General features: G+C 49.7%; 1 protein-coding gene across 1 annotated transcript; it reads left to right on the plus strand.

Moving 5' to 3' along the window:
• The first annotated feature begins 1 nt into the window (after nt 1).
• SNRNP200 (small nuclear ribonucleoprotein U5 subunit 200) lies at nt 2-27,894 on the plus strand. The gene is made up of 45 exons (XM_084900898.1): nt 2-163; nt 565-728; nt 2,732-2,903; nt 3,772-3,964; nt 4,688-4,743; nt 5,839-5,937; nt 6,491-6,643; nt 6,746-6,845; nt 7,000-7,136; nt 7,657-7,740; nt 7,829-8,002; nt 8,255-8,392; nt 8,604-8,759; nt 9,280-9,450; nt 11,111-11,304; nt 11,522-11,645; nt 12,771-12,920; nt 13,145-13,255; nt 13,648-13,779; nt 13,938-14,126; nt 14,698-14,895; nt 15,295-15,447; nt 15,556-15,636; nt 15,878-15,961; nt 17,040-17,146; nt 17,451-17,569; nt 17,844-17,998; nt 18,098-18,287; nt 18,449-18,622; nt 19,732-19,892; nt 20,184-20,411; nt 20,723-20,914; nt 20,998-21,176; nt 21,396-21,547; nt 22,523-22,631; nt 23,524-23,632; nt 24,051-24,240; nt 24,335-24,499; nt 24,702-24,823; nt 25,040-25,183; nt 25,284-25,460; nt 25,737-25,897; nt 25,996-26,077; nt 27,282-27,374; nt 27,481-27,894. Exons 1-45 carry the CDS (start codon nt 119-121, stop codon nt 27,622-27,624), a joined length of 6,411 nt encoding a protein of 2,136 aa, XP_084757024.1. The 5' UTR covers nt 2-118; the 3' UTR covers nt 27,625-27,894.
• Nucleotides 27,895-27,949: the final 55 nt, after the last annotated feature.

The raw sequence follows: 27,949 nt of genomic DNA on the forward strand, positions 1-27,949 counted from the left end.
GCGGAAGGGAGCTCGTTTCTCTTTGCCTCGGAGCGTCTTCCCTGCGTTGTCTGCGGAGTAGAGCTCTGAGCGTGCCGTTTAGGGGAGCCGGTCGCGGAGCCCCAGAGCAGCCGCCGCCATGGCGGATGTGACCGCCCGGAGCCTGCAGTACGAGTACAAGGCGGTGCGTGGGGGCTCGCGGAGGGCGCGGGCTCCGAGCCCAGCGGGGAGCCGGAGGCTGGGGAAAGCGGTTTCAGCCTGAAGGCCTAGGAGGACCACGAAGGCGGGGGGAGATCCGATCTCTCAGCGCTGTACCCGCCCCCTCCCAGATGTCACCCCCAGCATGCCCAGCACTTTTCCAGGGTGGGATGGGGCAGCGTAAGGAGCCGCATTGGTCTACTGATTTGCTCGCCCTTTGCTCACGCGCTCTCTCTCCTTCAGGAAAACATCTTTCTATTCCGACTAGTGATCATCAGTGCTTAGTCGCTCTGATTTTTACTTCCTTTCTTATCCGCTAGTGTACTTGTGATGTAGGAATTGGCTTTGCTCACGTCGGAGCTTTGATAATATTGTGATCTGTTTCAGAACTCGAATCTTGTACTCCAAGCTGACCGTTCTCTCATTGATCGGACCCGCCGGGATGAACCCACAGGAGAGGTGCTATCCCTGGTTGGGAAGCTGGAGGGCACCCGGATGGGAGATAAGGCTCAACGGACCAAACCACAGATGCAGGAGGAAAGAAGAGCCAAGTGAGTACCCAGGGGAGAATGATTTTTCTTTATATGCAAAGACCATCTTCCTTTGAGCAATTGAGCAGCATTTTTGCTGAAATGCTGGGTACAGGATGAGACATCCGTGGCATTACAGTGAAGGTAAAAACAGCATACATTTAGAAGGCCATAACAAGTGTCCTTTAGAGGAAAACAACTTTTAGACAAAAGTATTTGCTGTCCCTTTTTTCTTCTCTTTTTTAAGGAAGTTTAAGGAAGATGGCAGAATTCACCTTATGCCCTTCTAAGTAATTTTTAAAAGTGATTTAAGTGGAAACAGGTGTTTGCAACTTATCAGGTATAAATGACCCTATGCAAACAGCAGCCAGCTAAAACCCTGAGTGATACTTGAGCTTTGGTTTGCTACCAAAACTACCCACAAAGTTAGTTTATATTTGGCACAGTACAATTTATCTAACTCTATACAGTTTTTTTTACAATGTGTATATGAGAAAAATCTCTAAAATCAGTTAATGCATCAAATAAACTCTATGGTCTTTGGACAAATAGAAAAAAAAATCCTGTTTTCTTCAGCAGCCTACAAACAAGAGTTTCTGAACATATGGACAAATCATTTTTCAAATGCACCCTTGATTGTAGTGTTTAAGTCCATACACATGCAATCAGTACTGAATCCCAAATACATTAAAAATAGGAAAAAAAATTAATTTGTTTAATGCCGAAGAAATTCATAGTACACTTTTATCTTTGATCTGTCTTCTTCCCATGATTCTCTAAATCAGAGGTGGGGAACATCTGGCTCTGGGGCTATTTAAGGCCCGTAACATCATTTGGTCTGGCCCTGCCAAGGCAGTAGGAGTGAGTTTATTAAATGTTTGACCAAGCATAGCAACCTAATTTTTAAGTTGGTAATTTTGTATGTCCTGAGAATGATGCTATAAGTATCCAATGGCCCTTGGCAGAAGGTTCCCCAACCCTGTTCTAAATCATGAAACGTTACATATAAATATATGGATATGTACTTAGATGTATATATAGACATATAGGTAAATGACATACATAGAAGCTATTGAAACATCACTTTTCTAGAGTTTGCTTTACCATGCTGTATAAATATTTCAATATTTTAAGTCATTCTGAATTATATAAAAGGTTTCAGCACAGTAAGAGGATATAATGGTCATTTTTCTTTAGTGAAAAGATAAATTAAAATCATTGTTATAAAATGCCCCCAGAAGTAAATAGAGAAGTCAACACATTTGAAATTTTAAACTCCACATACCCAAACCCAGTTCATTGCTAATTTTATTATCTTTATTATTGAAAGTTTTACATATGTCCCTAGGGCTGAGGCCATGGCCATTGCTGGTGCTGACAGGACACTGACCACCATACAGGTGGGGAGGAGTCCCAACTTGTAGACCTTTTTCTAACATATGCTTTTTTGGTCCCTAGAGAGATTTTAATTTTCTTTCTGATATTTTCAAGACCCTTGCTGTTCCCTTGTCTCAGTAACATTTTTCTTCCATTACTAACTTCCCATCACTTCTTCCTTCTGCTGTTTTCCATTTCCTACTTTTATAAAGTTTATAAACTAATATTCAAGCATCCATGGTATAAATAACAGGTTTTTTGTTATTTTTTACTTTTTTGGAGGATATGTTTTAAACTTAAAAACTGATTCTACTCCATCTCACCCCTGTTTTTTCTCCTTCCATGAAGTCTCAAAAATTTGTAGGCTCAGTTTTGATTAAAGTAGTTACGTTTGAAATAAGTTAATGCATTATTGGTCTTCTACTTTGCAAAATATGACTTCTTTACCCATTCTGTTATAATTTGTTGGGACTCAGTGGCAGTAGATTCCTTTGGAGCTAACGTTGCTCTAGCTAGAAAATTTATCTGAAACCCCAGATGTTACCTGTGTTCCATGGAGCTGGGAAGGAGAGGGGCGGGGCCTGATACAGTCTTGCCTTTGGTAGGGAAGGTTCTGCCTGCTGACCATCTCGCTGTGTGTCCATTAGGCGAAGAAAGCGTGACGAGGACCGGCACGACATCAACAAGATGAAGGGGTACACGCTGCTCTCGGAGGGCATCGATGAGATGGTGGGCATCATCTACAAGCCCAAAACCAAAGAAACCCGGGAGACGTACGAAGTGCTGCTCAGCTTCATCCAGGCTGCCCTTGGGGACCAGGTGAGGCAGCCAGAGGGTGACGTCATGGTTCTGGAGAGGGAGAGAGGGACAACTGGAAGGAGCCAGGAGACCCTTGTCTGTAGTGTCCCTCTGAGGGCTGTGTCATCTTGCTGAGACTTACTTTATGTGGGATAGCACTTTGCATGTCTTATGTCTTACAGTCCTCATGTTAGCTCTGATTAGGTGCTGCTAACACTCGTTTTCAGTTTTATAGAGGAGAGATGTGAGGCAAAGAATAGTTACGTGATTCCCCCAGGTCACAAAGGTTGTATTTGCAGAGCCAGGTTAAGAGCCCTGTAGTCAGTGCCCAGAATCTGCTCTTAACCCCAGTGTATGTGTGTGGTGAGATTCAGGACCTTTATGAGGCTCAGAGAGGCTCTGGTGAGGCGGGTGCTAGAGGAGGTGAGGACAGAATTACCAAAAGTTTGGCGGGCTAGAGGGAGATCTGGAGAAATGTGGCAGACTAGCGGAAGTCATGTCCTGCTTCCTCAGACCACCTGACTAGCATTTTTTATTTAAATGTATTTTTATTGATTTCAGAGAGGGAGGGAAAGGTGGAGAAAGATATAAATATCATTGATGAGAGATAATAATAGATTGGCTGCCTCTTGCATGCCCCCTATTGGGGATCAAGCCCACAACCATAGCCCTGACCGAGAATTGAACTCTTTGTTCATGGTTTGATGCTCAACCACTGAGCACACTGGTGGGCAATGGTGGCATTTTTCATTAATGTTAATGAAAATGATCAGAACCTCCTATACAGGTTTTAAAGGGGTGTGACTAGTTGTCACATAAAGCTGGACTGTGGTGTGCTGCCTCTCTGTTCTAAATGTTTTTATTGTTTTGTGTGTTTTTTTGTGACCAGCCACGTGATATTCTTTGTGGGGCAGCTGATGAAGTTCTAGCTGTCCTAAAGAATGAAAAGCTTCGTGACAAGGAAAGGAGAAAGGAGATTGACCTGTTGCTGGGGCAGACAGATGATACCAGATACCATGTGCTGGTGAACTTGGGCAAGAAGATCACAGACTATGGCGGAGACAAGGAAATCCAGAATATGGGTAATCGAGCTTATTATGTCCTGCTCATATTAACTGACTGCTTGATGACCCCTAAATGTGGCCTTCTAGTTTCAGTCATTAAAACAGCTGGATGTGTCAGTTCCCATAACCTGTTTGGTGTGTTTTGAGGAGTAATGATTGATGCATACCGGAATCCTGATAACAGAAGCCATTTCTTACTCTATTATTATATAGAACACTAGAGGCCCAGTGCACGCCCTCTGGCAGTCTGGGATCCCTTGGGGGATGTCTGCCTGCCATGAAGGCAGGAGAGGCTCCAACCAACTGCAGCTGTGCTTGCCAGGAGCCCGGCTTCTGGCTGAGCGGTGCTCCCCCTTTGGGAGTGCACTAACCACCGGGGTGCAGCTCCTGCATTGAGCGTCTGCCCACTGGTGGTCAGTGTGCATCATAGTGGCCTGTTGTTCCGCCATTCGGTTGGTTTGCATATTAGGGCTTTATATAGGATGGGATGGGGGAGGGGGATTGGGCAGAGCCTGGGGGACTCAAGTGGTTGAGCAAGCAGAGCAGGTCACATCCAAGGCTGGCTGGTCAGAGGCCTCATTGGTGGCAGTACAGATGACTCTCTTGTGTTGATCCTTAAGTGTCTGTGAGTCCTTAGACCCGACATCTGTCCTGAGGAGAGGCCAGTCGTGCACTTGCGGAGAAAAAGCGCCCTGTAGTGCCTCATTTCATTACTGTTTCTCTAATCCCTCCTTGTTTCAGATGACAACATTGATGAGACCTATGGTGTGAATGTACAGTTTGAGTCTGATGAGGAGGTGAGTGTAAAACAAATGGACCTAGTTTATTCTTGTTTTTTGAAATTATCATCTTCAGGTTTTATAAAGCAAATTAAACTTATAAATCAATGCAGTAATTTAAAATAAACTAAGTGCATCAGCAAAAAGAAAGATATACTGAAGGAGTATGCTGCCACATTTTAACTACATTTTAATCTTATTGTGATAATGTCCCACCGGTCAGTGCTCTGTCCTACTGCCAGTTTCAAAAGATGTACATTTGCCCAAGAGCATGGGCATGTTTTGTATGGTTGCTTTAAATAACGGTTGCAGTAGCCACTGAGGTTTATGAGCTAATCATTATTGCTTGACTATAACTAAATAAGAAACAAGGGGGCTCTTGAAAAATCTTTGCAAAGTTGCCCTAGATTTCTCAGTGGTTGGATTTGGCTCATGAAGGGAAAATGCTGGCCTTGGAATATATCCTAGGACGGGAAGAAGGGGCAGCACAGAAGAGTCGGAGAGAGCACCAAGCTGGGAGCCAGGAGGTCTGAATTTTGGTCCTGTATGTTGGGCAGGTCATTTTGCTTCAGTTTCACTATAAAATGTGATAAATGAAATAGTTGACTGCAGTACAAGTAATAGAATTTCAGAGTTTAAGTAGCAATGCTTTGCTTGTAGAACTCATTCATCTAACAAATACTATTTGTTAAGTGCCTGCTTTACACATAATACTGTGCCGAGTCCATAGTGTAGTGTGAGCCTGTGTGTAAGTAAAGACGGGTGAGCATGCACTTCCGGATCCAAGCATGCTTCTGCAGAGCTCGTATCTCCTGCCAGCTGCTAGCTCCTTTTTACATACAGTATACTGATTGTGTGGTTAAGAGGGACTGTGGTCCAGTTGGTTGCCTTTGTGGCGGCCTCCAGTAAAAAGCAGAAAAGAGAGTAGACGCACCTTATGAAGCCATGCCACGAGGACTTAGACTACTTGCATACCGAGGTTATCCCCTTAAATGGACTCTGGATAAGCCTGGTCCCAATTGTGCTAACCAACCTTAAGTGACTCGGGAAAGGTTCTGTGGTGATGTCAGAATTCGCTCCAAATCATGGGTTGAGTTTCGGCTCTTTCCACAGGAAGGCGATGAAGATGCTTACGGGGAAGTTCGAGAAGAGGCATCCGATGACGACATGGAAGGGGATGAGGCTGTGGTGCGCTGCACCCTCTCAGCTAATGTGAGTATGGTCTGCTCTTGCCCCAAGTCTGCACGCCAGGTCCTTCCCATATCATTTATTGAGCTCCCTTTTTATTTCATTGTTTGTTTTTAGAGAGAGAGGAAGGGAGAGGGATAGAGAGATAGAAACATTGATGAGAGAGAAACATCGATCATCCTTCTACACTCCCCCTACTGGGGATTGAGCCTGCAACCTGGGCATGTGCCCTGACCAGGAATTGAAGTCGACCTTTTCATTCCTGATCATGCTCAACCATTGGGCCACACCAGCCGGGCTTGAGCTCCTTTTTTATAGTGTGAGCTGTAATAAACATTTACGGTCTCTGTTTCCTTATTTGATTTTAGTCAGTCGACCTCCCTCCCAGGGGCGTGTATTGATGGGATATGTTGATGAGTTTGGTGTGTTTCCAAACTCAGGATAGCAGACTTTTCTTTCCCCGGGAAAGCTCTTTCCAGAGCTGGGCTGTGGGTGGCTGGTAGTGCTCCTCTGCAGGGTGATGACGAAGTAGTTGGGCAGACAGTCGTGGTGAACTCAGTGCCTGGTGCTTGTGCAGCTTGTAGCCTCTGGTGAGCTGATGAGTTCTAAGAAGAAGGATTTGCACCCTCGGGACATTGATGCATTTTGGCTGCAGCGGCAGCTCAGTCGCTTCTACGATGATGCCATTGTATCGCAGAAGAAGGCAGACGAAGTGTTGGAAATCTTAAAGGTATGGCCAAGGTCATGTATTTGCATTTAGAGTATCTTCGGGGATGGACAGTGTATGGAGCAGATGTCTGCGTCCTTAATCGTGGTGTTATCTTCTCTGCAGACGGCCAGCGATGACCGGGAGTGTGAGAACCAGCTGGTGCTGCTGCTCGGTTTCAATACGTTCGATTTTATTAAAGTGCTGCGGCAGCACAGGATGATGAGTGAGTCACAGTGCCCTTCTGTAGCGGGCGTGCACGTGTGCCTGAGGCTGTTGTCATGGCTTCAGCACATGTTTCGTTCATTTCCTTTCTACCCCAAGGCTTAAAGTTGATTTTATTTACTGCCTCTCACCTTCTCTTCTTTTGCTGTTGACAGTTTTATATTGCACCTTGCTGGCCAGTGCACAGAGTGAAGCTGAAAAGGAAAGGATCATGGGAAAGATGGAAGCTGATCCAGAGTTATCCAAGTTCCTCTACCAGCTCCATGAGACGGAGAAGGAGGATCTGATCCGGGTAAGGGCTGGGCTGGCTTTTCTGTCTGAGTCTGGAGCTGGAGTGTTTGGTTTGGAAAAGAGGCATCAGTTACAAGATAGCACATAAAGCTAAATGCCTCCTAACTGGAAGATGAAGAAGTAAAGTATTTATCTAAATGTTTTGAGGTTTGTCAGTGGCACAGATAAGAACTGACAAGTTCACACTGTTGTGGTCGGGAGCCCAGCCCTGCGGGCTCTTTCCTGTTTGTGCAGTAAGTCATGGTATCTCCTAAAAGGAAAGGAAAGGACGTGTGTTTGCTGAAGAGGGAGAGCCGTCAGTTGACCGTCTGCTTTTGAAATCCCACATTATGCATTGTTGCCTTAAAGCCGTTTCTTGTTTCCATCATCTGGTGGCCCCCGGGGCAGGTATCTGAGCATAAGGGCTGTCTTTCTGGTTTGGGATTGCTGGTCAGCAACCGTGAGTCAAGCTCAACTAAGGAGGGACTGAAAAGGACACGAACCCGGAGTGGTCAGAAATCATTTTCTCTTTCCCATTGCAGGAGGAGCGGTCCCGGAGGGAGCGGGTGCGGCAGTCCCGCATGGACACCGACCTGGAAACCATGGATCTGGACCAGGGCGGGGAGGTCGGTGTTCGGCCCTGTCCGAGGCTGTGGTGGTGGAAGCGCCTTTGCTCGGCTCCTCACTTTGTGTTTCTGTTTTTCCTGCTGTCAGGCTTTGGCTCCGAGGCAGGTTCTGGACTTGGAGGACCTGGTTTTTACCCAGGGGAGCCACTTCATGGCCAACAAGCGCTGTCAGCTTCCAGATGGATCCTTCCGGCGCCAGCGCAAAGGCTACGAGGAGGTGCACGTGCCTGCTCTGAAGCCCAAGCCCTTCGGCTCCGAGGAAGTGAGTTCCTTGCTTCTCGGTTTTCTCCTCAGCTCACCTCCCTTCCTGTCAGGATCTCAGCTCATTGACCACATGTGGCCTTGTCTCGTAGACAGTTTATTCCAGAAGTGGAAGCTTTCTGATTTTGAGCCCAGGGGACAATAGTGGTCTGGCCTCCAGTGGGGAGTGCTCAGGGAGCTTGCCAGGAGATGTGGTCCTGGGGTCCCTGCTCAGAGTGCTGCCAGTTGAGTAGGATTACCTTTCTTCTTCCAGCAACTGCTGCCAGTGGAGAAGCTGCCCAAGTACGCCCAGGCCGGATTCGAGGGCTTCAAGACGCTGAACCGGATCCAGAGTAAGCTCTACCGGGCCGCCCTGGAGACAGACGAGAACCTGCTGCTGTGCGCTCCCACGGTAAGCACTGCCCGCTGCCGCTTCTTAGGGAATGTGGTGTCTGTTTTTGGTGGCAAGAGGGTTCATCTCCACCCACACCCCCAATTCTTCGTTCTTTGGTGGAGGAGATGTTGAGTGGGTGAATAAAGTTCTGGATGTGCTCTAGTCTGTTTTGGTGGTAAGTCCACAGGAGTAAGTAAACGGGCCTCCTCATCCCCGGCCTCTGTCGCAGGGCGCCGGGAAGACCAACGTGGCCCTGATGTGCATGCTCCGCGAGATCGGGAAGCACATTAACCCGGACGGCACTATCAACGTGGACAACTTCAAGATCATCTACATCGCCCCGATGCGCTCCCTGGTGCAGGAGATGGTGGGCAGCTTTGGGAAGGTAAGGGCGGGCTCCTCCAGAAGGTGCTGTCTGCAGCATCACTGCTTCCGGTGTCAGGGCGTCTGCAGTGCCTCAGCTGGCGTTTCCACTTCAAAGGTGGTACTTGGCCCAAGTACAGCGTGTTTTAGAACCAAGAATGTCTTTGGCCTTTTCTGGCCTTGGCAAGGGTGTGTCATCTTTTTGTCACCCTGAGCACAGCAGTTTTCTCCAGTTCTCCTGGGCACTGTGGGAGTAGCTGTGTGGCCCTCAGATGGCAAGGTTGATAAAGACCTGCTGCTGCTAGACCAGGTCCTGTGACTTGCGCCTTTCCATTTCCCCCTTGTGTGTGGTGCTCCCAGAGAGCCTTTGCTTCACTTGCCTAAGTGTAAACTTGGATTTGTTCTTAGGCTGATCTAATTCACCTGCTGTTTCCTTGATGGGTTGATACCTACTGCCAATGCCCTGTGCCCAGACTTCTCAGACAGTTTGGTGCCAAGGCCCCCTGCAAGCATTCTTGCCTGACCTGCCTTTCCTCCACCAGCGCCTGGCCACATATGGCATCACTGTTGCAGAACTTACTGGCGACCACCAGCTGTGCAAGGAGGAGATCAGTGCCACTCAGATCATTGTCTGCACCCCTGAGAAGTGGGACATCATTACCCGCAAGGGCGGGGAGCGCACCTACACCCAGCTTGTGCGGCTCATCATTCTGGTAAGCAGGGGCACTTGTCTGGTTCAGAAACTGGTCTCCAGTCACTGGCCTTTGTAATGACCTCTGTTGTCAGCATTGCTTTTACCATTAAATGAGAGTCTGCACTTCAGTGAGAATTTCCCAGTAGGTGCACAGTGATTGCCATATTATTCTTGATAACTTTTTTATGTTTGAAATATTTTGAGAGAGATGTAAACAGACAGAGGAAAAATTGTGATTTCCCAGAACATCAAAGGACTTTATAAACAAATAGTCCGTTCCCAGAGGGAATGAGTGAGGAGTCAGGATGTTGTGTTCCATCGAAGCAGAAGCGCCCGGACCAGTGCCCGAGTGTGGGTGTAGTTTACCTTGTCTGGGAAAGCAGAAAGGGGAGCTCATGTCATGCTCAGTGATCCAGAGGAGGGCCGGCAAGCTTTGGCTGCTGGTTTTTGTCTGTTGGAACACAGCCTTTTATTTTAATTTTAAAATTTCTTTATTGATTAAGGTATTACATATGTGTCCTTATTCTCCTATTACCCCCCAACCCCCCATGTATGCCCCCATCCCCCTGTTGTCCACAGCCTTACTTTTAGTTGAGGTAGTGTTTATAGCTCCTTTTGTGCTGCCATGATTGAATTGAATATTTGTAACTAAGTGTGGCCCATAAGCCTGAAGTATTGACTATCTGGCCCTTTAAGGAAAATTTTGCTGGCTCCTGTTTTGGAGCCTCGTTACTCAGTCGTCGTCTTCTATTTTAAAAAATATATATTTTATTGATTTTTTTACAGAGAGGAAGAGAGGGATAGAGAGTTAGAAACATCGATTAGAGTCATCGATCAGCTGCCTCTTTCACACCTCCCATGGGGATGTGCCCGCAACCAAGGTACATGCCCTTGACCGGAATCGAACCCGGGACCTTTCAGTCTGCAGGCTCTATCCCCTGAGCCAAACCGGTTTCGGCTGCTCAGTCTTTTTTTTTTCCCCCGGCACCTCAGTCTTGATAGAAATACAGTCCTGCCCTAGTTGGTTTGGCTCAGTGGATAGATTGTTGGCCTATGGACTGAAGGGTCCGGGTTCGATTCCAGTCAAGGCCATATGCGTGGGTTGCTACCTCAATTCCCATGGTGCGTGTTAAGGAGCCCATCATTGATGTTTCTATCCCTCTTTCCCTCTCCCTTTAGCTCTGAAATAAATAAGAAAATATTTTTAAAAAAGAAATACAGAGTTCCTGCCCCACCCCAAAGTTACTGAAATGCAGTGTGATTTTAATAAGGTCCCCTGCTGCTTTGTGTCCAACCCGAAACGTGAGAAGCACTGCCCTGTGATCCGCCATTTGATACACAGTGAGGGTGAAATCTCACCAGAGGTGAAGTCTTATTTGATATAAATGTGGTTTGATCAGAAGCTTCCTTTGCAGTAAAGAAATACACCTCTGGGTGAAGTATCAGGTTTCCTTGCAGTAAAGCATTGTTTCACTGAACTATGGCCAAGCAGCTCATGGGAGAGCATGTTATTTCTGGGGGTGTTTCAGGGTAAATTTTGTCTCCTCATTGGTTTATCCAGGCTTGGGATCCCTTTTCTGGTCTTTATTTGGCATACTAGGTGTGTACCTACAAAATGCGACTGCTCTGAGGAAAGCTCCATTTCTCCAGTCCTAGAGGTGCTATCTCTCCTTTCTCAGGATGAAATCCACCTCCTCCATGATGACAGAGGTCCTGTCTTGGAAGCGTTGGTGGCCAGGGCCATCCGGAACATTGAGATGACCCAAGAGGAAGTCAGACTCATCGGGCTGAGCGCCACTCTCCCCAACTACGAAGATGTGGCCACATTTCTGCGTGTTGATCCTGCCAAGGGCCTCTTCTACTTCGACAACAGGTATGAGAAGAGAGGGGGAAGTTTAGCCAGGTGACCTTCCTGTTGTCTTTTCCCTTTGCCAAGGAGCTCCGTTGGATTGGGTTTAGGAAGGGCCTTTGGGTTTTGATGTGGTGTAACCTGAAAAAGAGGAGTAGAGCTCCTGGGCAGTGAAGAGGACCATTTATTTTCTCAATATTTTGTGCCAGAAGCCTCATTTGTCTAACTGTTGGTCTTCTAGCTTCCGCCCAGTGCCTCTGGAACAGACCTATGTAGGCATCACAGAGAAAAAGGCTATCAAGCGTTTCCAGATCATGAATGAAATAGTCTACGAGAAGATCATGGAACACGCGGGGAAAAATCAGGTGTGTGTGTGGTTTCTTATCATTTTTTGAACTCTGTTCTTGCAAATTCTTGATTTACTGATAATTAGACAAGATTGACAAAGATAAAGAGAGAAGACACAACACAAATCACCAATATCAGAAATGAAATGGGATATTACACAAACTTTTGCCATTGAAAGCATAATAAAGGAATACTTTGACCACTTTTTGCACATAAATTTGACAATTTGGAAGAAATACTCCATTTTTTTTAAAACTACCAACTACCTTTGCTCAGACTTTTCAGTTTGGTGCCAAGATGATATAACTTAGATGACAGAGGTAATCTGACTTGTGCTATAAGCCATTAAAGAAATTGAATGTGTAGTCTAAATTAAACTCCCAGAAAAGAAATCCCCAGGTGCAGATAATCAGTCTGTCTCTGTGTGACCCAGGGTCCTTCCATAAAAGAGCTGGGCGCTTATGCTAAAAATGTAACACAGTCTAAGTGAAGATAACAGCTAGTGGGAGGGAGCATTTGACTAGAAAGTAGTATGTAATTTTTTAATTGAAAACTGACATCAGGCATGTTAACCAAGACTGAAAACTAAGTAAAAGTAACAGGTTATGCATTTGTTTTTGTCTGATAAAAAGCATTGTATTTAGGTGAGGAGATGAATTTAGTGAAGAGGCATGTCTTTTCTTGGCACTAAATACTTGGAGAACTGTATTTCCTAGAAAATGGTGCTCGTGTCATCCTGCCCGTTAAAGGAATTGAATTTATAACGTCCTTCTATCAAGGGCAGTGCCCGTCACGTCATGAGTATTTAGCTATTGTTTTGCAGACACGTGCTTCAGGTGGCTTAGAATCTTACCAGGTGCCTGGACACAGATTCTTACTTGAGATCCCTAAGTGTGCATTGTCGCGGTGTGTAAACTTGCTGCTAATGACGTTGCTGGCAGTTTGGGTTCCCAGCGCAGGACTCTCACTGGACTGGGTGGTTCATTCTCTTAGGATCTTACAGCCAGGATCAGGCTTCTGAGCCAGTGCATTCCTGCCGTGGCTCCTCTGGCCCGCAGCTTCTGGCTTATGCTGCTGCAGCCTCTGCATCTTGCTGCTGTGTGAACTATGTCTTGACTGTGACAAACCTGGTTTCCACTTAGGTGCTGGTGTTTGTCCACTCCCGGAAGGAGACTGGGAAGACGGCCAGGGCCATTCGGGACATGTGCCTGGAGAAGGACACCCTGGGTCTGTTTCTGAGAGAGGGCTCCGCCTCCACAGAAGTCCTTCGGACGGAGGCAGAGCAGTGCAAGGTGAGGAGAGACAAGCCGGCTCCTCCCTGGAACTGGCTCAGCTGAGGTGTCCAGACAGTCCCTCAGGGCTGCACCGGGTGCTGCTGTGCCACGCAGTTAGGTCGATTCTCAGCATGTGTCTGTGTGGTGTAGGTTGAGGGGGGAGGGCTCGTGGGAGGAGGCTTTGTCCTCCTTGGGAGAGCCCCCTGTGAGGCTCCTCTCACCGCCTGTTCTCTGTTCCTCAGAACCTGGAGCTGAAGGATCTGCTGCCCTACGGCTTTGCTATTCATCATGCGGGCATGACCAGAGTGGACAGGACACTTGTAGAGGACCTTTTTGCTGATAAACACATTCAGGTGATGGCCGAAGCACAGACTTCAGAGACCCGAAATGTCAAAGTCTGTGCCTTGAAATGTCAAAGTCTGTGCCGTACACTTGCACCTGTTTTTCGTTGTTTGTGGCAGGGCCTTCCTTGTCTGCTCCCTCTCGTGGAGCCTGAGCATGTGATTGTCTAGTAACCCCAAGTTGATTACTATAGGTCTGTACTTCTGCCTCTCAGGCATTTCTGGGAACTTGTTAGGTTGGTTATTGACTAGATGAGGTGCCCAAGGAGCCCTTCCTCTTTATTCTGGCCTCGCACTGCCAAGGATGGGCCACCTCAGTCCTGCTAGAAGCTCTGGGGCTGGTTACCTAAAGGAGTTGGCGATATTGACCTCTGGTTTCCTTATTACCTTGCTTTATCTTTTAGGTTTTAGTTTCCACAGCAACTCTGGCTTGGGGTGTGAATCTCCCCGCACATACAGTCATCATCAAAGGCACCCAGGTGTATAGTCCAGAGAAGGGGCGCTGGACAGAGCTGGGAGCACTGGACATTCTGCAGGTACGGATCCTTTGTGTCTGTTCTGGGTTGGAAAGAGTACCCTGCTTATAGAATGCAAGGATGCTGGAAATATGGCAGATGGCAGCTGAGGAGAAGCTTGGAATCCCTTCCAGCATCCCTGTGGCCTCAGCCCTCTTGGTTTGCTGTGTCTGCCCTAGATGCTGGGACGAGCCGGAAGACCCCAGTATGACACCAAGGGCGAAGGCATCCTCATCACATCTCATGGGGAGCTTCAGTACTACCTGTCCCTCCTCAACCAGCAGCTTCCTATTGAGAGCCAGATGGTGTCAAAGCTGCCTGACATGCTCAATGCGGAAATCGTGCTGGGGAATGTCCAGAATGCAAAGGTAGGGAGGCACTGCTCTTGGCACCGCTTGCCTTTCCCAGAGAGGCCAAGGTGTCAGGAGTGGATGGTCTCTGGTGCTTCGGGCTGACATTTTCACTTGTTATAAAATACTAGTAGCTCGCTGCTGCATTCCAGTAGCTCTCTGTTTGCTGCCCCACCTTCTGTAGCTCCCCTGCCCCTCCTACCTCCCCCTCATAGTTTGCTGCCGCCCTCCTGTAGCTCTCCACCCACTGCTCTGCTCTCCTGTAGCTCCCTCCTCCCCTACCCCCCATAGCTTGCTGCTCTGCCCCCTCCTGTAGCTCTCTACTGTCTGCTTATAGCTCGCTGCCCCACCCTCCTGCTGATCTGTGGTCTGGTCGATACACCATGAAGCATATTATATCTTTATTATTATATTACATCTTTATTATATAGGATTAGAGAGAGAAAAGATATTAGGACCCTCTTTTTTCATGATGAAATATTATAAATATTGTAATAAGATAAACATTCTTGTAGTTGGGAGGTAAATTCTAATAATTTCATTTGGACACCAGTTCTCCATGCTAAGATGCACGAGTTTTCTCTCATAGGATGCAGTGAACTGGCTGGGCTATGCCTACCTGTATATCCGAATGCTCCGATCCCCAACCCTCTATGGCATCTCTCATGACGACCTCAAGGGAGACCCCCTACTGGACCAGCGCCGGCTGGATCTGGTTCATACTGCTGCCTTGATGCTGGATAAGAACAACCTGGTCAAGTATGATAAGAAGACGGGCAACTTCCAGGTGAGGGGGCTGAGGGATGGAAGTAGGGGCTCAGCAGAAGCCATCATCCCAGGAGACATGTTCAGACCGCTCTTACTCTGAGCACTGCCTCATGCCATTGCCTGGAGCAGTAGAAAACAGGTGGGGCTGCACTGTGCACTGTGCTGACTGAGCCCAAGAACTCCTGAAATGGCGCAGTCAAGTCTGTCAGCGCCTCCTTTCTGTAACGTGAGTGGAGGTGGCTAATTTGTCTGTCTTTTCTGTGTGGGCATCAGCTCACTATAGGGCAGATTATTGTGCCATCTTTCTTCATGTGCTTGGGCCAGGCTCTTGTATTGTGATGTGTTCACCCAGTGGGCACCTGTTGTTTGCAACGAGAGGTCGCAGCTCAGCATTGGATTGCGTCTTCCTTCTTCCCAGGTGACAGAACTGGGCCGTATAGCCAGCCACTACTACATCACCAACGACACAGTGCAGACCTACAACCAGCTGCTGAAGCCCACTCTGAGCGAGATTGAGCTCTTCAGAGTCTTCTCGTTGTCTTCAGAGTTCAAGAACATCACTGTGAGAGAGGTGCGGCCACGGCACTTTGGGACGGGTACCTGGTCCTCACCGCCGTCACTGTGTGGGTTCTCTCCTCTGCCACCTGGCTTTCCCCTGACCTGTTTCCTTCCGTGGCAGGAGGAGAAGCTGGAACTGCAGAAGCTGCTGGAGAGGGTGCCCATTCCCGTAAAGGAGAGCATTGAGGAGCCCAGTGCGAAGGTAAGCCCGCACTTCTGCTTGGGGTAAGGCTTTTACGTGGTTTTTAGGATCGTCTGTAAGATGGGGGTTTGTGCTTGGCTATCCTGCTTGGTTCTCCCAGCATACTTCTCATCAGCTACTTAATGTCTAACTCAAGAGCTGTAGAAGATCTTACCTGGCGTGCATGCCCGGAGCAGACTGTGATCTATTTCCTTGGACTATCCAATAATTGGCTGCCTTCTGGCTGACCTTGCTTTTTCAGATCAATGTGCTGCTCCAAGCCTTCATCTCACAGCTGAAGTTGGAGGGCTTTGCACTGATGGCTGACATGGTGTATGTCACACAGGTGAGGGCAGGGTTTTACCACCGGGAGAGGGCCTGAACAGTTCCTCCCGTGTGCTGTGTGCGTTTTGGAGAATGTGGGCCAAACACATAAGGAAGGGAGTGCTGGGGTTGCCCTAGCTGGCTCATTGGTTCACGTGTGAAAAAGCTGCTCTGTGTCTCTGCTCGTGGGTGTGCAGGAAGGTAAGGCCTTGAGCGAGTACTGAGGCCTCCAGAGAGAGAGCCACACACAGCGGGCTTCCCTAGAGAGGACTTCCCTCTGCGGCCACTGTCCAGAATTGGTGAAAGGCTTTGTTATCTGCTCTTTGTTAAACTTTACTTCTTCTTCTTCTTTTTAAATTTCTTTATTGATTAAGGTATCACATATTTGTCCTCAACCCCCTCATTCCAATCCCCCATCCCTCCTTATTCATGCCTCCCCCCCCCCATTGTCCTTGACCACTGGTTAGGCTCATATGTGTGCACACAAGTCCTTTGGTTGATCTCTCCCTTTTATCCCCACCCTCCCTCTGAGGTCCAACAGTCTGACCCATGGTTCCTTATCTCTGGGTCTGTTCTTGTTCATCAGTCTGTGTTGTTCACCATTTCCCCTAGATGAATGTAAACTTTACTACTGAAAGCAAGTCACTAGCATCTTACTCTTGCTAGAGCCCTAAATGCTAAATGGGCCAAAAACTTTAAAATCACAGTGGAGCTTTAGGTTAAAATGTATGGTGAGCTCAAGCTGCCTTTTCTAGTTAGTCTGTGTTTAGCAAGTATCTACTGTATAGAGGGGGAAAGAGTAATTACAGAGGGACTTTGTTGTTTTTGGATTTTTAAATTGATTTTTAGAAAGGGAAGAGAAAAAATGTAGAATGAAACATCAATAGGCTGCCTCTTGCAATACCCCTACTGGGGACAGAGCCATGTGCCCCAAAACGGGGTTTGAACCTTTCAGTACACTGGACGACACCCAACCAACGGGCCACGCCAGTCAGGGTGAGGGACTTTGTTTTTGAGTTGGAGAGGCTGATTGCATCTGAGTGAGGCGGTTTAACTGCAGAGGAGGGACACAGGGAATGAAATGCTTCATCTTTCTCCAGTCGGCAGGCCGGTTGATGCGGGCCATCTTTGAAATTGTCCTGAACCGAGGTTGGGCACAGCTTACAGACAAGACCCTGAATCTCTGCAAGATGATCGATAAACGCATGTAAGGACTTGGGGTGCTGGCAGCTGGTCACCATGTTGGGGTCCCAGGTTGAGAGTGGTGGGAGTTCACATGACCTCTGGCCCTGAAATGGGACATGGCCCTGGGGAAGCTGAGAAGAGAGAAGGCCCTGAGGGGTGGAGCCGGGGAGTGGGCACAGGGTGGTGGTGAGGGTTGGCTCTCAGGTCCCACAACTGGCACGGTTTCCAGTGTCTGTTTAACAGCTGATCTATCAGGAGCCATGATGAGGGCAGCTTGTCACAGGCCCTGCACAAGGGGTTAAACAGTTGGTTTTCTTTCTGGGTAGGTGGCAGTCCATGTGTCCGCTGCGTCAGTTCCGGAAACTCCCCGAGGAAGTCGTGAAGAAGATTGAGAAGAAAAACTTCCCCTTTGAGCGTCTGTACGACCTGAATCATAATGAGATAGGTGTGTGGGAAGCTGTCACCCACCCGGTTTACAGCCCAGATGCCTTTCTAAGCCTTCATACTTTCCAGGTCCTAGGCCTTGTGCCTAATATCCCGGTCACCTCTCGTGGCCCATTCAAACACTGGTCTTGGCCTTTGACTCATTTGGGCTCCACTGAGAGCGAATGGAACAGCCTGCCACACTGGAATAGAATCTGCTCCTTCCTGGAGGCTCGAGTGTGCGGACAGGATTGGTGGGCTGGGCTGCAGCCCCTGTGCCCTCTGTGTCTTCACAGGGGAGCTCATCCGCATGCCGAAGATGGGCAAGACCATCCACAAATACGTACACCTGTTCCCCAAGTTGGAGCTGTCGGTGCACCTGCAACCCATCACACGCTCCACCCTGAAGGTGGAGCTGACCATCACGCCGGACTTCCAGTGGGACGAAAAGGTAAGCTCTCGCTTGGCAGAGGGGCTGGCTTCAGCGTGATTTGAGGAGAGCTGGGTTGGAGGTGCTGCTCACATTCCTTCTGCTTGTGCATGCTTTCAGGTCCATGGTTCGTCCGAGGCATTCTGGATTCTGGTGGAGGATGTGGACAGTGAGGTGATACTGCACCATGAGTATTTTCTGCTCAAGGCCAAGTATGCCCAGGATGAGCACCTCATTACGTTCTTTGTGCCCGTCTTTGAACCACTGCCCCCTCAGTACTTCATCCGCGTGGTGTCTGACCGCTGGCTCTGTGAGTGTCCCTCCGCACGGCCCCCTAGGGACAGGCCCTCCCAGGGTGGTTGTAGGAATAAGCTGGCTGGGGGAGAGCACATGCTGCCTGGGGTTCCGGGGTGCCTGGAGGGGGTCTGGAGCTGTCTGGTGAAGAGGACTGCCTGCCTTTTCTCCTGGCAGCTTGTGAGACCCAGCTTCCTGTCTCCTTCCGACACCTGATCCTGCCAGAGAAGTACCCACCTCCCACGGAACTTCTGGACCTGCAGCCCTTGCCCGTGTCTGCCTTGAGGAACAGCGCCTTCGAGAGCCTTTACCAAGATAAATTTCCTTTCTTCAACCCCATCCAGACCCAAGGTGGGTGTGTGGGTTCCCCTGCAGGCCTGGCAAGGCCACCGAGAGGTGTCATCTGGGCCAGAAGGGAAGTGTGCTCAGGTCTTGGCTGGCATGGCAGCCCTTCAGCGCCGGCTGACGGAGCACACCCGCTGCCCTCGCCCCTCACCCTCTCTCCTAGCCCCTCTAAGTCCTTGATGGGTAGATTTGCTTCTCTTCTTTGCGTGTCTCACCGAGGAGGTTGGTGGGAAAGAGTCTCATCAGTCGTGGTGCGTTGTCGTTTCTCAAGCTCGGGAGGCTGCCTGCCCCTGCCGCTCAGGTATTGGCCGTGGCCCAGTGTTGACTGAGGTCCCCCATCACTTTGGGTACCAGGCGTCCACAGAACACGCTTGTGCTCTGAGGGCACCACGGACATTTCTGTTCCTCCCACTAACACTATAGAGGGTTTACTATGTGAGATATTGCTGTCAGTGCCCTATTGGACAGACGGGGAAACTGAGGCAGAGAGCTACCCCGTTGAATGAGCAAATAAACAGGACTTGGATGTTCACCCAGTGTTGATTCCGGGGTTTGGCTGTTTCCTTCTTTCCACATTGGACTGTTTCTGGGAAGCGAGAGCATCGGAGGAGAGAAAGGCAGCCAGGGCCCTTTTGCTCTGTGTCTGGGCTCCGAGAAGACCAGCTATGAGGCAGAGAAGGAGACTCGGTCTGCTTTGCTTCTGCTTTTGTCCTACAGATCTTCCTGGAACGAGAACTCTTTACTTTTTAAAAATTTTTACTGACGTCAGAGGAAGGGAGAGGGGGAGAAAGATAGAAACATTAGTAATGAGAGGGAATCATTGATCAGCTGCCTTCTGCATGCACCACACATGGATGGAGCCTGCTACCCGGGCATGTGTCCTGACTGGGAATGGAATGGAGACTTCCTGGTTCATAGGTTGATGCTCAGCTGCTGAGCCATGCTGGCTGGGCATGGGACCGGAACTCTTGATCTTGACACCCCCCTGCCTTCTGTGTGGGAGGGGGACCTTTGAGGGGACTGACAGGCAGCCTGACTGGGAGGGGCTGCATCCCGTTGCCCCCTCAGTGCTCCTGCTGACTCTGTATGATGAGTGCTGCCCTGTCGGTTTGCAGTGTTTAACACCGTGTACAACAGTGATGACAACGTGTTTGTGGGAGCACCCACTGGCAGCGGGAAGACCATCTGTGCAGAGTTCGCCATCCTGCGCATGCTGCTGCAGAGCTCGGAGGGGCGCTGTGTCTACATCACCCCCATGGAGGCGCTGGCAGAGCAGGTAAGCAATGGGCTGTCACCTCTGTGCCTTCCCAGCGGCTGTCTCCATCTGTGAGTCCAGGTCAAGCTTCTTTAAGCCCCGAAATCTGGAGGGCTATTTGGGGCAGAACCATTTACTACTTTTTCTTGGTCATTCTTTCAGTCTGTGAACTGAAGAGCAGCGTCCCATTGCTTAAAAGTTGGTGTGGGTTATAAAGTAGCTCAGGAGCGACAGAGCAACGCGTCCCTCCCTTTGGCTCCTCAGTTCTTTCTCACACTTTCTGGCCCCTCTTCCTGCCTGCCTGCCTGCCAGGTGTACATGGACTGGTACGAGAAGTTCCAGGACCGGCTCAACAAGAAGGTGGTGCTCCTGACGGGCGAGACCAGCACAGACCTCAAGCTTCTGGGCAAAGGCAACATCATCATCAGCACCCCCGAGAAGTGGGACATCCTCTCCCGGCGCTGGAAGCAGCGCAAGAACGTCCAGAACATCAACCTCTTCGTGGTGGACGAGGTCCACCTCATCGGGGGCGAGAATGGGGTATGGCCTCACCTAGCAGCACACAGGGGGCTGCCACTGGCCAGACGACCTTGGCATTGGGCCTCATGTTTGACTCTGAGGTCAGGGACTAGGACATTTTCCCAGGAGGACTCTTGTCACCTTATTTCAAAGGAATGGTGTGAGACTTTTTGTGGGAATCTTAGTGGAGATTAGCTGCTGTGGAAGAGCCCTAGTCAGGGGAGGAACTAGGACCCATTTTGAGGGCATTGGGCTGTGCACGAAGGGTAACTCAGGGCCGAGGTGGCACCTGGGCCTGTGGTGACCGCTCCTCCCTCTGTCCTCTCTTCCAGCCTGTCTTGGAAGTGATCTGCTCCCGGATGCGCTACATCTCCTCCCAGATTGAGCGGCCCATTCGCATTGTGGCTCTTAGCTCCTCGCTCTCAAATGCTAAGGATGTGGCCCACTGGCTGGGCTGCAGCGCCACGTCCACTTTCAACTTCCACCCGAACGTGCGCCCTGTGCCCTTGGAGCTGCACATCCAGGTAGGACCCTCCTCCCGTTCCTCGTGGCCTCTGTGCAGGGTACCGGGTCTTGTAACCTCTGTCTCTCTTTCCCTGGTCCCCAGGGCTTTAACATCAGCCACACACAGACTCGCCTGCTGTCCATGGCCAAGCCTGTGTACCATGCAATCACCAAGCACTCGCCCAAGAAGCCTGTCATCGTTTTTGTGCCGTCCCGCAAGCAGACCCGCCTCACTGCAATCGACATCCTCAGCACGTGTGCGGCGGACATCCAGCGGCAGAGGTGGGCAGGGCTGGGCTCTGTCCACTTTCTCTTGTCTGCCTGGCTTCTGGGGGTGGGGCCACGGGAAGTTGGGTCATGGGAGGTTGGCGCACCCTAAAGGGTGGTCTGTTTATGAGGGTGGGGCTGGCCTCCCTCCGGCTAGGGGCTGGGTGACTACACAGTGGAGGGTGTTTGTGGGGCCAGAACCTCTCGAACTGAGCCAGTGTTGATGCTGCCCAGGTTCTTGCACTGCACCGAGAAGGACCTGATCCCGTACCTGGAGAAGCTGAGCAACTCCACGCTCAGGGAGACGCTGTTGAACGGGGTGGGCTACCTGCACGAGGGGCTCAGCCCCATGGAGCGGCGCCTGGTGGAGCAGCTCTTCAGCTCAGGTGAGAAGCCTGGTGGCTCAGCGTGAGAGGATCATCGCCAGAATGTGCAGGTGGTCTGCTTTTTTTAAAATTTTTTTATTTCAGGGAGAAACGGGGAGGGGAGAGAGAAGCATTAGTGATGAGAGAGAATCATTAATCGGCTGCCTCCTGCAAGCCTTCCTCCAACCCCCACTGGGGATCAAGCCGATAGCCTGGGCATGTGCCGTGACCAGGAATTGAACCGTGGTCGCCTGTTTCATAGGTCGATGGTCACCCACTGAGCCAATCCGGCCACGCTGGTCTGCTTTCAACTCCAGGTGTGGGTGCTAGTTCCCTGCAGCACCCTAGTCATTTTCAAACACTGTTTATTGAATCTGATATCGCATTCAGTTCCCCCAATAACCTTGTCATGTCGGTGGGACAGATGCTGTCCCTACTTGCTAGAGAGACAGCGAGGAGACACTCAAGGCTATATCATTTCAGAACCTGGTTTGCTAGGCTGGCCCTTTAGCCTCTCACCTGTTTCTCATGGACATCAGACTTACCACGGCCTCGGACCTCAGAGATGTGTAAATGGTATTAGCGTTTTGGCAGTGTGGAGCTGCGGGGGAGATGGTCCTGCCAGAATCGCCTCTTTCCAGATTGAAGCCCTTGAGTCTGTCTGGTTTGGGGCACACTCAGCTCAGTTTTGCTGCCATCGACTGAGCCAGCCCCATGGTTGAGTTGGCATTTTCCAGTGAGCAGGGCCAGTCAGGCAGGCGTCTAAGCCTAGCTTTTCCTGGGCTGGGAATCTTGTTCCAGGATTATGTCCTTGCCTCTAGGATAGTTCCCCAAGCAGGTGGTGCTGTCATGGAGCCACCTCCTGTAGTACTGCATCTGCCTTCTTAGTCACATCAGATCTGTTCCCAGCAAGCTTTGCACTTGTTTCTGAAACAAGGGAAACCCCTGCCTCAGCCAGGGAGCCCTGCCCTCAGTCTTCTCCTTCCCTCTGCTCAGGGGCCATCCAGGTGGTGGTAGCCTCTCGGAGTCTCTGCTGGGGCATGAGCGTGGCCGCCCACCTGGTGATCATCATGGACACCCAGTACTACAATGGCAAGATTCACGCGTGAGTCCCGCTGCGCTCCGCGCTAAGGGGAGCCTTTTGTAAAATGGACATAACACCTGCAGATCCAGAAACTCATTGTCACGGAGGAAAGTGTTTGGGCAGTCAGCAGCCGGCTGAGTTCCAACTCAGCCTGGTTTTGGGGAGAGTTTTCAGTCTAAGAACGGAGGCTCACGTTGGCTCTTACAGCCATCCTCCCATGTTGCAGTAAGAGGAGAACCAGGGATCATGGTACAACACTGTTTTATAACATCTATTTGAAATTTATTATTGTAGTCATTAGTGTATTACCTATATCTTTCTTGAAAAAAAAAAAAAAAAAAAAGGAGAACCAGAGAGTCTGAGCCAGAAGAAACCTTAGGGATTATGTAGTTAGACCTGCTCTGTAGATTGGGAAAGTGACTTGGTCCAGGTCACATACTCTTGGGGTGACATGAAGTAGATGATTTGATTTTTCTCAGAAAAAAGCTCAAATAATTTAACTCAATAATAGTATTTCCCGAAATGCAGATTATTTTTGAAATTAGTTTTACTTTTAATGTCTGAACCTACTTGTAGGCTTGGACTTAATTCAGGTGACTTGATAACTTATGAATTACACAGCTGTTAACTTTGGGCAGCTTGGCTTACATATGTGCTCTTTTGTTAGCAAGTTACTTTGCTTTTGCCATTAGATGATTTGTAGCTTTGAACCAAGGACCCTGAGCAACAAAGTCACAACTCTTAACTTGAAAACTGCAAGTGAAACTGGTGCCTCAGCACAGAAAGTCATAAACCCCGTGTTTGCTGTGACACGCCCATGTCTCCCCATGTTTGCATTTTATTCTGAGGTCGGGAGGCACGGCCTCCTGGGCGGTCCCTGTGTTGATGCACCGCCTCTGTCCCCTCCCACCAGGTACGTGGATTACCCCATCTATGACGTGCTCCAGATGGTGGGGCATGCCAACCGACCTCTGCAGGATGACGAGGGGCGCTGTGTCATCATGTGCCAGGGCTCCAAAAAGGTTAGCTCGGGGCCTCAGGATACAGGCTTTCTTTCCTCTCCTCATGGAGGCTTTAGTTTCTCCATTCTGTCTGTCAGATGCTTCTGTTGTTGTCCACATTGCTTTGTAATAAGCCTTTCAGCCCCAGGGAATTTTGTAGCCTTTGTTTTTGGTGCTCTTGTTGTGTCCATGGTCTTCGTCTGGCTGGTTCCATCTTTCTCCCGTGCTGTTCAGCCTGCACAACTCCGTGTATCCTGTCCTGTTGTGAAAGGAACCGCTGATGCCAGTGGGAACAGGCAAACATTCCTGGTGCAGACTTAGCTCACTTGTTGCAGCTGCTTTCCTCCATTTTGGTGTTGGCTGAGTCTGTCACACAAGGTCCATCTCTTCTTTGTGACCGGTGTCATTTACTAGTATTATCTCCCCTCCCTACCCACAGGACTTCTTCAAGAAGTTCTTATATGAGCCCTTGCCAGTGGAGTCTCACCTGGACCACTGCATGCATGACCACTTCAATGCTGAGATCGTCACCAAGACCATTGAGAACAAGCAGGACGCCGTGGACTACCTCACCTGGACCTTCCTGTACCGCCGCATGACACAGAACCCCAACTATTACAACCTGCAGGGTCAGCCGCCGTGGAGCGCACTGTCCTTCTGTGGTTTCCTCAGCCCTCGCTGGCCGTCTCCCTGCAACTGCTCACCAGCCACTCTCCTTCACAGGCATCTCCCACCGCCACCTGTCTGACCACTTGTCAGAGCTGGTGGAGCAGACCCTGAGTGACCTGGAGCAGTCCAAGTGCATCAGCATAGAGGACGAGATGGACGTGGCACCTCTGAACCTGGGCATGATCGCTGCTTACTATTACATCAACTACACAACCATTGGTGAGGGCCGGCAAAGGCTGCTGTCTGTCTGTGGGGAGCCCCGCTCTGAAGGGTGCAGCTACCCGGGAGGAGATGACAGGCTTCTAGTGACAGAGTCTGTTAGAGGGATTACTCCAGGCAGGGCAGAGGTGCCCAGGCCATGAACTCATCTCCCTGATCCTTTCTGCTGCTTTTGACTCCTCCCAAATCTTGTATCTGTCAGAGCTCTTCAGCATGTCCCTGAATGCCAAGACCAAGGTGCGGGGGCTCATTGAGATCATCTCCAATGCGGCCGAGTACGAGAACATTCCCATCCGGCACCATGAGGACAACCTCCTGCGGCAGGTGAGGACACCTGGGCTTCAGGAGAATGGCCCAGGTGCCCAGAGCACCCAGATCTGTCAACAGGAAAATCCCACCATGCCCCCATCACCCACCTCCACTGCCATCCTCTGAGCTTTGAAAGATTATGAGCCTGAGATGGATGGTGCCTTGGGCCTGAGAGCTGGTCTCAGGCTGGGTCACTTGTTTATCACTGGCTATTTTTCTTGTGCTTTCCAGTTGGCTCAGAAGGTCCCGCACAAGCTGAACAACCCTAAGTTTAATGACCCACACGTCAAGACCAACCTGCTCCTGCAGGCTCACCTGTCCCGCATGCAGCTGAGTGCGGAGCTGCAGTCAGATACCGAGGAGATCCTCAGCAAGGTAGAGTCTGTGCCATTGAGGGCGTGGATGGAAGGGCCCGCAAGGGCCTGTGAGGAAGCAGTTTCAATCCTACCTGCTCTCGTGCTCCTACCCCGTGCAGGCGATCCGGCTCATTCAGGCCTGTGTAGATGTCCTGTCCAGCAATGGGTGGCTCAGTCCTGCTCTGGCAGCCATGGAACTGGCCCAGATGGTCACCCAAGCCATGTGGTCCAAGGACTCATACCTGAAGCAGCTGCCACACTTCACCTCAGAGCACATCAAACGCTGCACAGACAAGGTGAGCTGGGTCCAGACCTGGCTGAGCCCGAGAGCTGAGTTCCTGGACTTGGGTGGGGGTTGAGTCACAGGAGGGAAGACTTCCAGTTCTGTCTGGTTTCTCTGAAGGTGCATTACACTGAGATGCTAGAGAGCCTGACGCATGCGGCTGTGCTCTGTCTGAAGCCGTGTCTATAGGTGTCTGACAGGGTAGGATGGGAATTAGCAGCCACTAGGAGCCGTTTCATTTATTGTTAGCAAGTGTTCTCTCTTCCCGACCTCTGAATGCCCACTGCAGGGAGTGGAAAGTGTTTTCGACATCATGGAGATGGAGGATGAAGAGCGAAATGCGCTGCTTCAGCTGTCTGACGGCCAGATGGCGGACGTGGCCCGCTTCTGCAACCGCTACCCTAACATTGAGCTCTCTTACGAGGTGGTGGATAAGGACGGCATCCGCAGGTGAGTCAGAGGGCCAGGTGTCCTGCCCGGGGTTCCTGCTGACGAGCTGCGATTCCACTGTCCTGGTGCTGATGTGCTCCCTGCTTTTGTCCCACCAGTGGCGGGCCCGTTGTTGTGCTGGTACAGCTGGAGCGAGAGGAGGAAGTCACAGGCCCCGTGATTGCGCCTCTCTTCCCGCAGGTATGTCCTGGTGGCCGGCTTTTCCAGATGGCTACTGGAGGCCGTTTGTCCACTGGTAGAATCAGAGTACAAGGGGCACTGTCACTGGGGAGAGAGGTTTAGAGTAATAATGAAACATGAATCATAGACTGAGAATTAATCTTGGGGACATTGCTTTTATTTTTAAAGGGAGGCGGAGAGACAGAAACATCGATGTGAGAGGAACATATTGATTGGTTGCCTCCTGCACGTGCCCTTGACTGGAAGGGAACCTGGGACACTTTAGTCTGTAGGTTGATGCTATATCCACTAAGCCAAATCTCTAGGGCCATTGATATTTTTTTGCCTTAAGACAGCTTAGATGGCTGGTCATTGTTAAAAATAGCAGTTGAACAGTCTTGCCAATCTGTAATTGTTAAAACACATTTGTCTTTAACATTAAATTAAATGGTTCCAGGGTGTGCTTTTTAAAAAATGTATTATTGATTTTAGAGAGGAAGGGAGAGGGAGAGATAGAAACATCAATAATGATAAAGAAGCATTGATTGGCTGCTTCCCGCATGCCCCCTATTGGGGATTGAGCCCACAACCTAGGCATGTGCCCTTGACTGAACTTGAACCCAGAACCCTTCAGTCTGCAGGCTAACGCCACCGAACCAAACCAGCTAGGACTAGGGCATGCTTTTGAAGATTAAAAGCAGAAACCAGATATACTAAGTTTATTTCTACAAGCCGGTTTCATACACTCTGAGGAATGATGCTGGGATCTAGAATTCTTGCGCTTCCTCAGTGGAGTGGCAGCAGGTGCCTTGGTAGATGCTCTCTATGGCAGACTCCTCTCCCTGTTTACGTGTCAGTCTGGCACATGTGCCTTAAAGGGGTGTCTGAAGAGCTCAAAGCTGCCAGGCCAGAGGGTCTCGATCTCTGACAGTGGAATCTTGGAGGAGAAGGGCCAGAACAAAAAAAAATGAGTCCATTTGCTACTTAGAATTTGAAACTATTACAAGGTATCTCAAATGAACTCAATTTTAGTTTTGTCAAATTATATTTCAGGAGGAAATTTTAAAAAGCTTTATCTGGCTTTTGTTTTCCTACTTTTGTAACCATTCTCATGGTCTCATATGGCTGTCACGTTTCATTTTATTTTTTAAAGTCTTTATTGTTGAAAGTATTGCATAGCTGTCAAGTTTTATGTGTTGAAATCCTTGGCTTTTGGTCACTGCAGAAACGTGAAGAAGGCTGGTGGGTGGTGATCGGAGATGCCAAGACCAATAGCCTCATCTCCATCAAGAGGCTGACCCTGCAGCAGAAGGCCAAGGTGAGTGTCCAGTGGCCCAGCATTCGTTGAGATAGGCGGGCGGGCGGGCGGGCAAGAGCACTCTCCCTGTATCCCGCTCACCCTGATTCCTGCCTGCTCTCTCTAGGTGAAGCTTGACTTCGTGGCCCCAGCCACTGGAGCCCACAACTACACTCTGTACTTCATGAGTGACGCTTACATGGGATGTGACCAGGAATACAAATTCAGTGTGGACGTGAAAGAAGCCGAGACAGACAGCGACTCGGATTGAGTGCAGAGGCCTTTGCACAGAGTTGAAACTTGCACAGTTGAATGGGATTGCAGCTGTGGAGACCAGGTCTGCTGGCTGGGAGAACTGGCAGTCGACACAGGTGCCATCCCAGCCCACCTCGTTTTCCTCTTGCTACCTGCCATCCGAACTGGATCCAGTGTCTGTGTGTCGTGTAGCTGTCAAGCATAAACTGTACAGCGTTTTTACGCTTGTTCTTGGTATTCTTTGGTTACAGAATCAAACATTCTAATAAAATAAGTTGAGAAACCATTTGTTGTATCAGTGATTCCAAATTAAATTTCCTTTTGCTAACCTAAAGGCCTAT

This window comes from Pipistrellus hanaki (assembly GCF_964339955.1).
Source record: "Pipistrellus hanaki genome assembly, chromosome: 12".
NCBI classification, from domain to species: domain Eukaryota; kingdom Metazoa; phylum Chordata; class Mammalia; order Chiroptera; family Vespertilionidae; genus Pipistrellus; species Pipistrellus hanaki.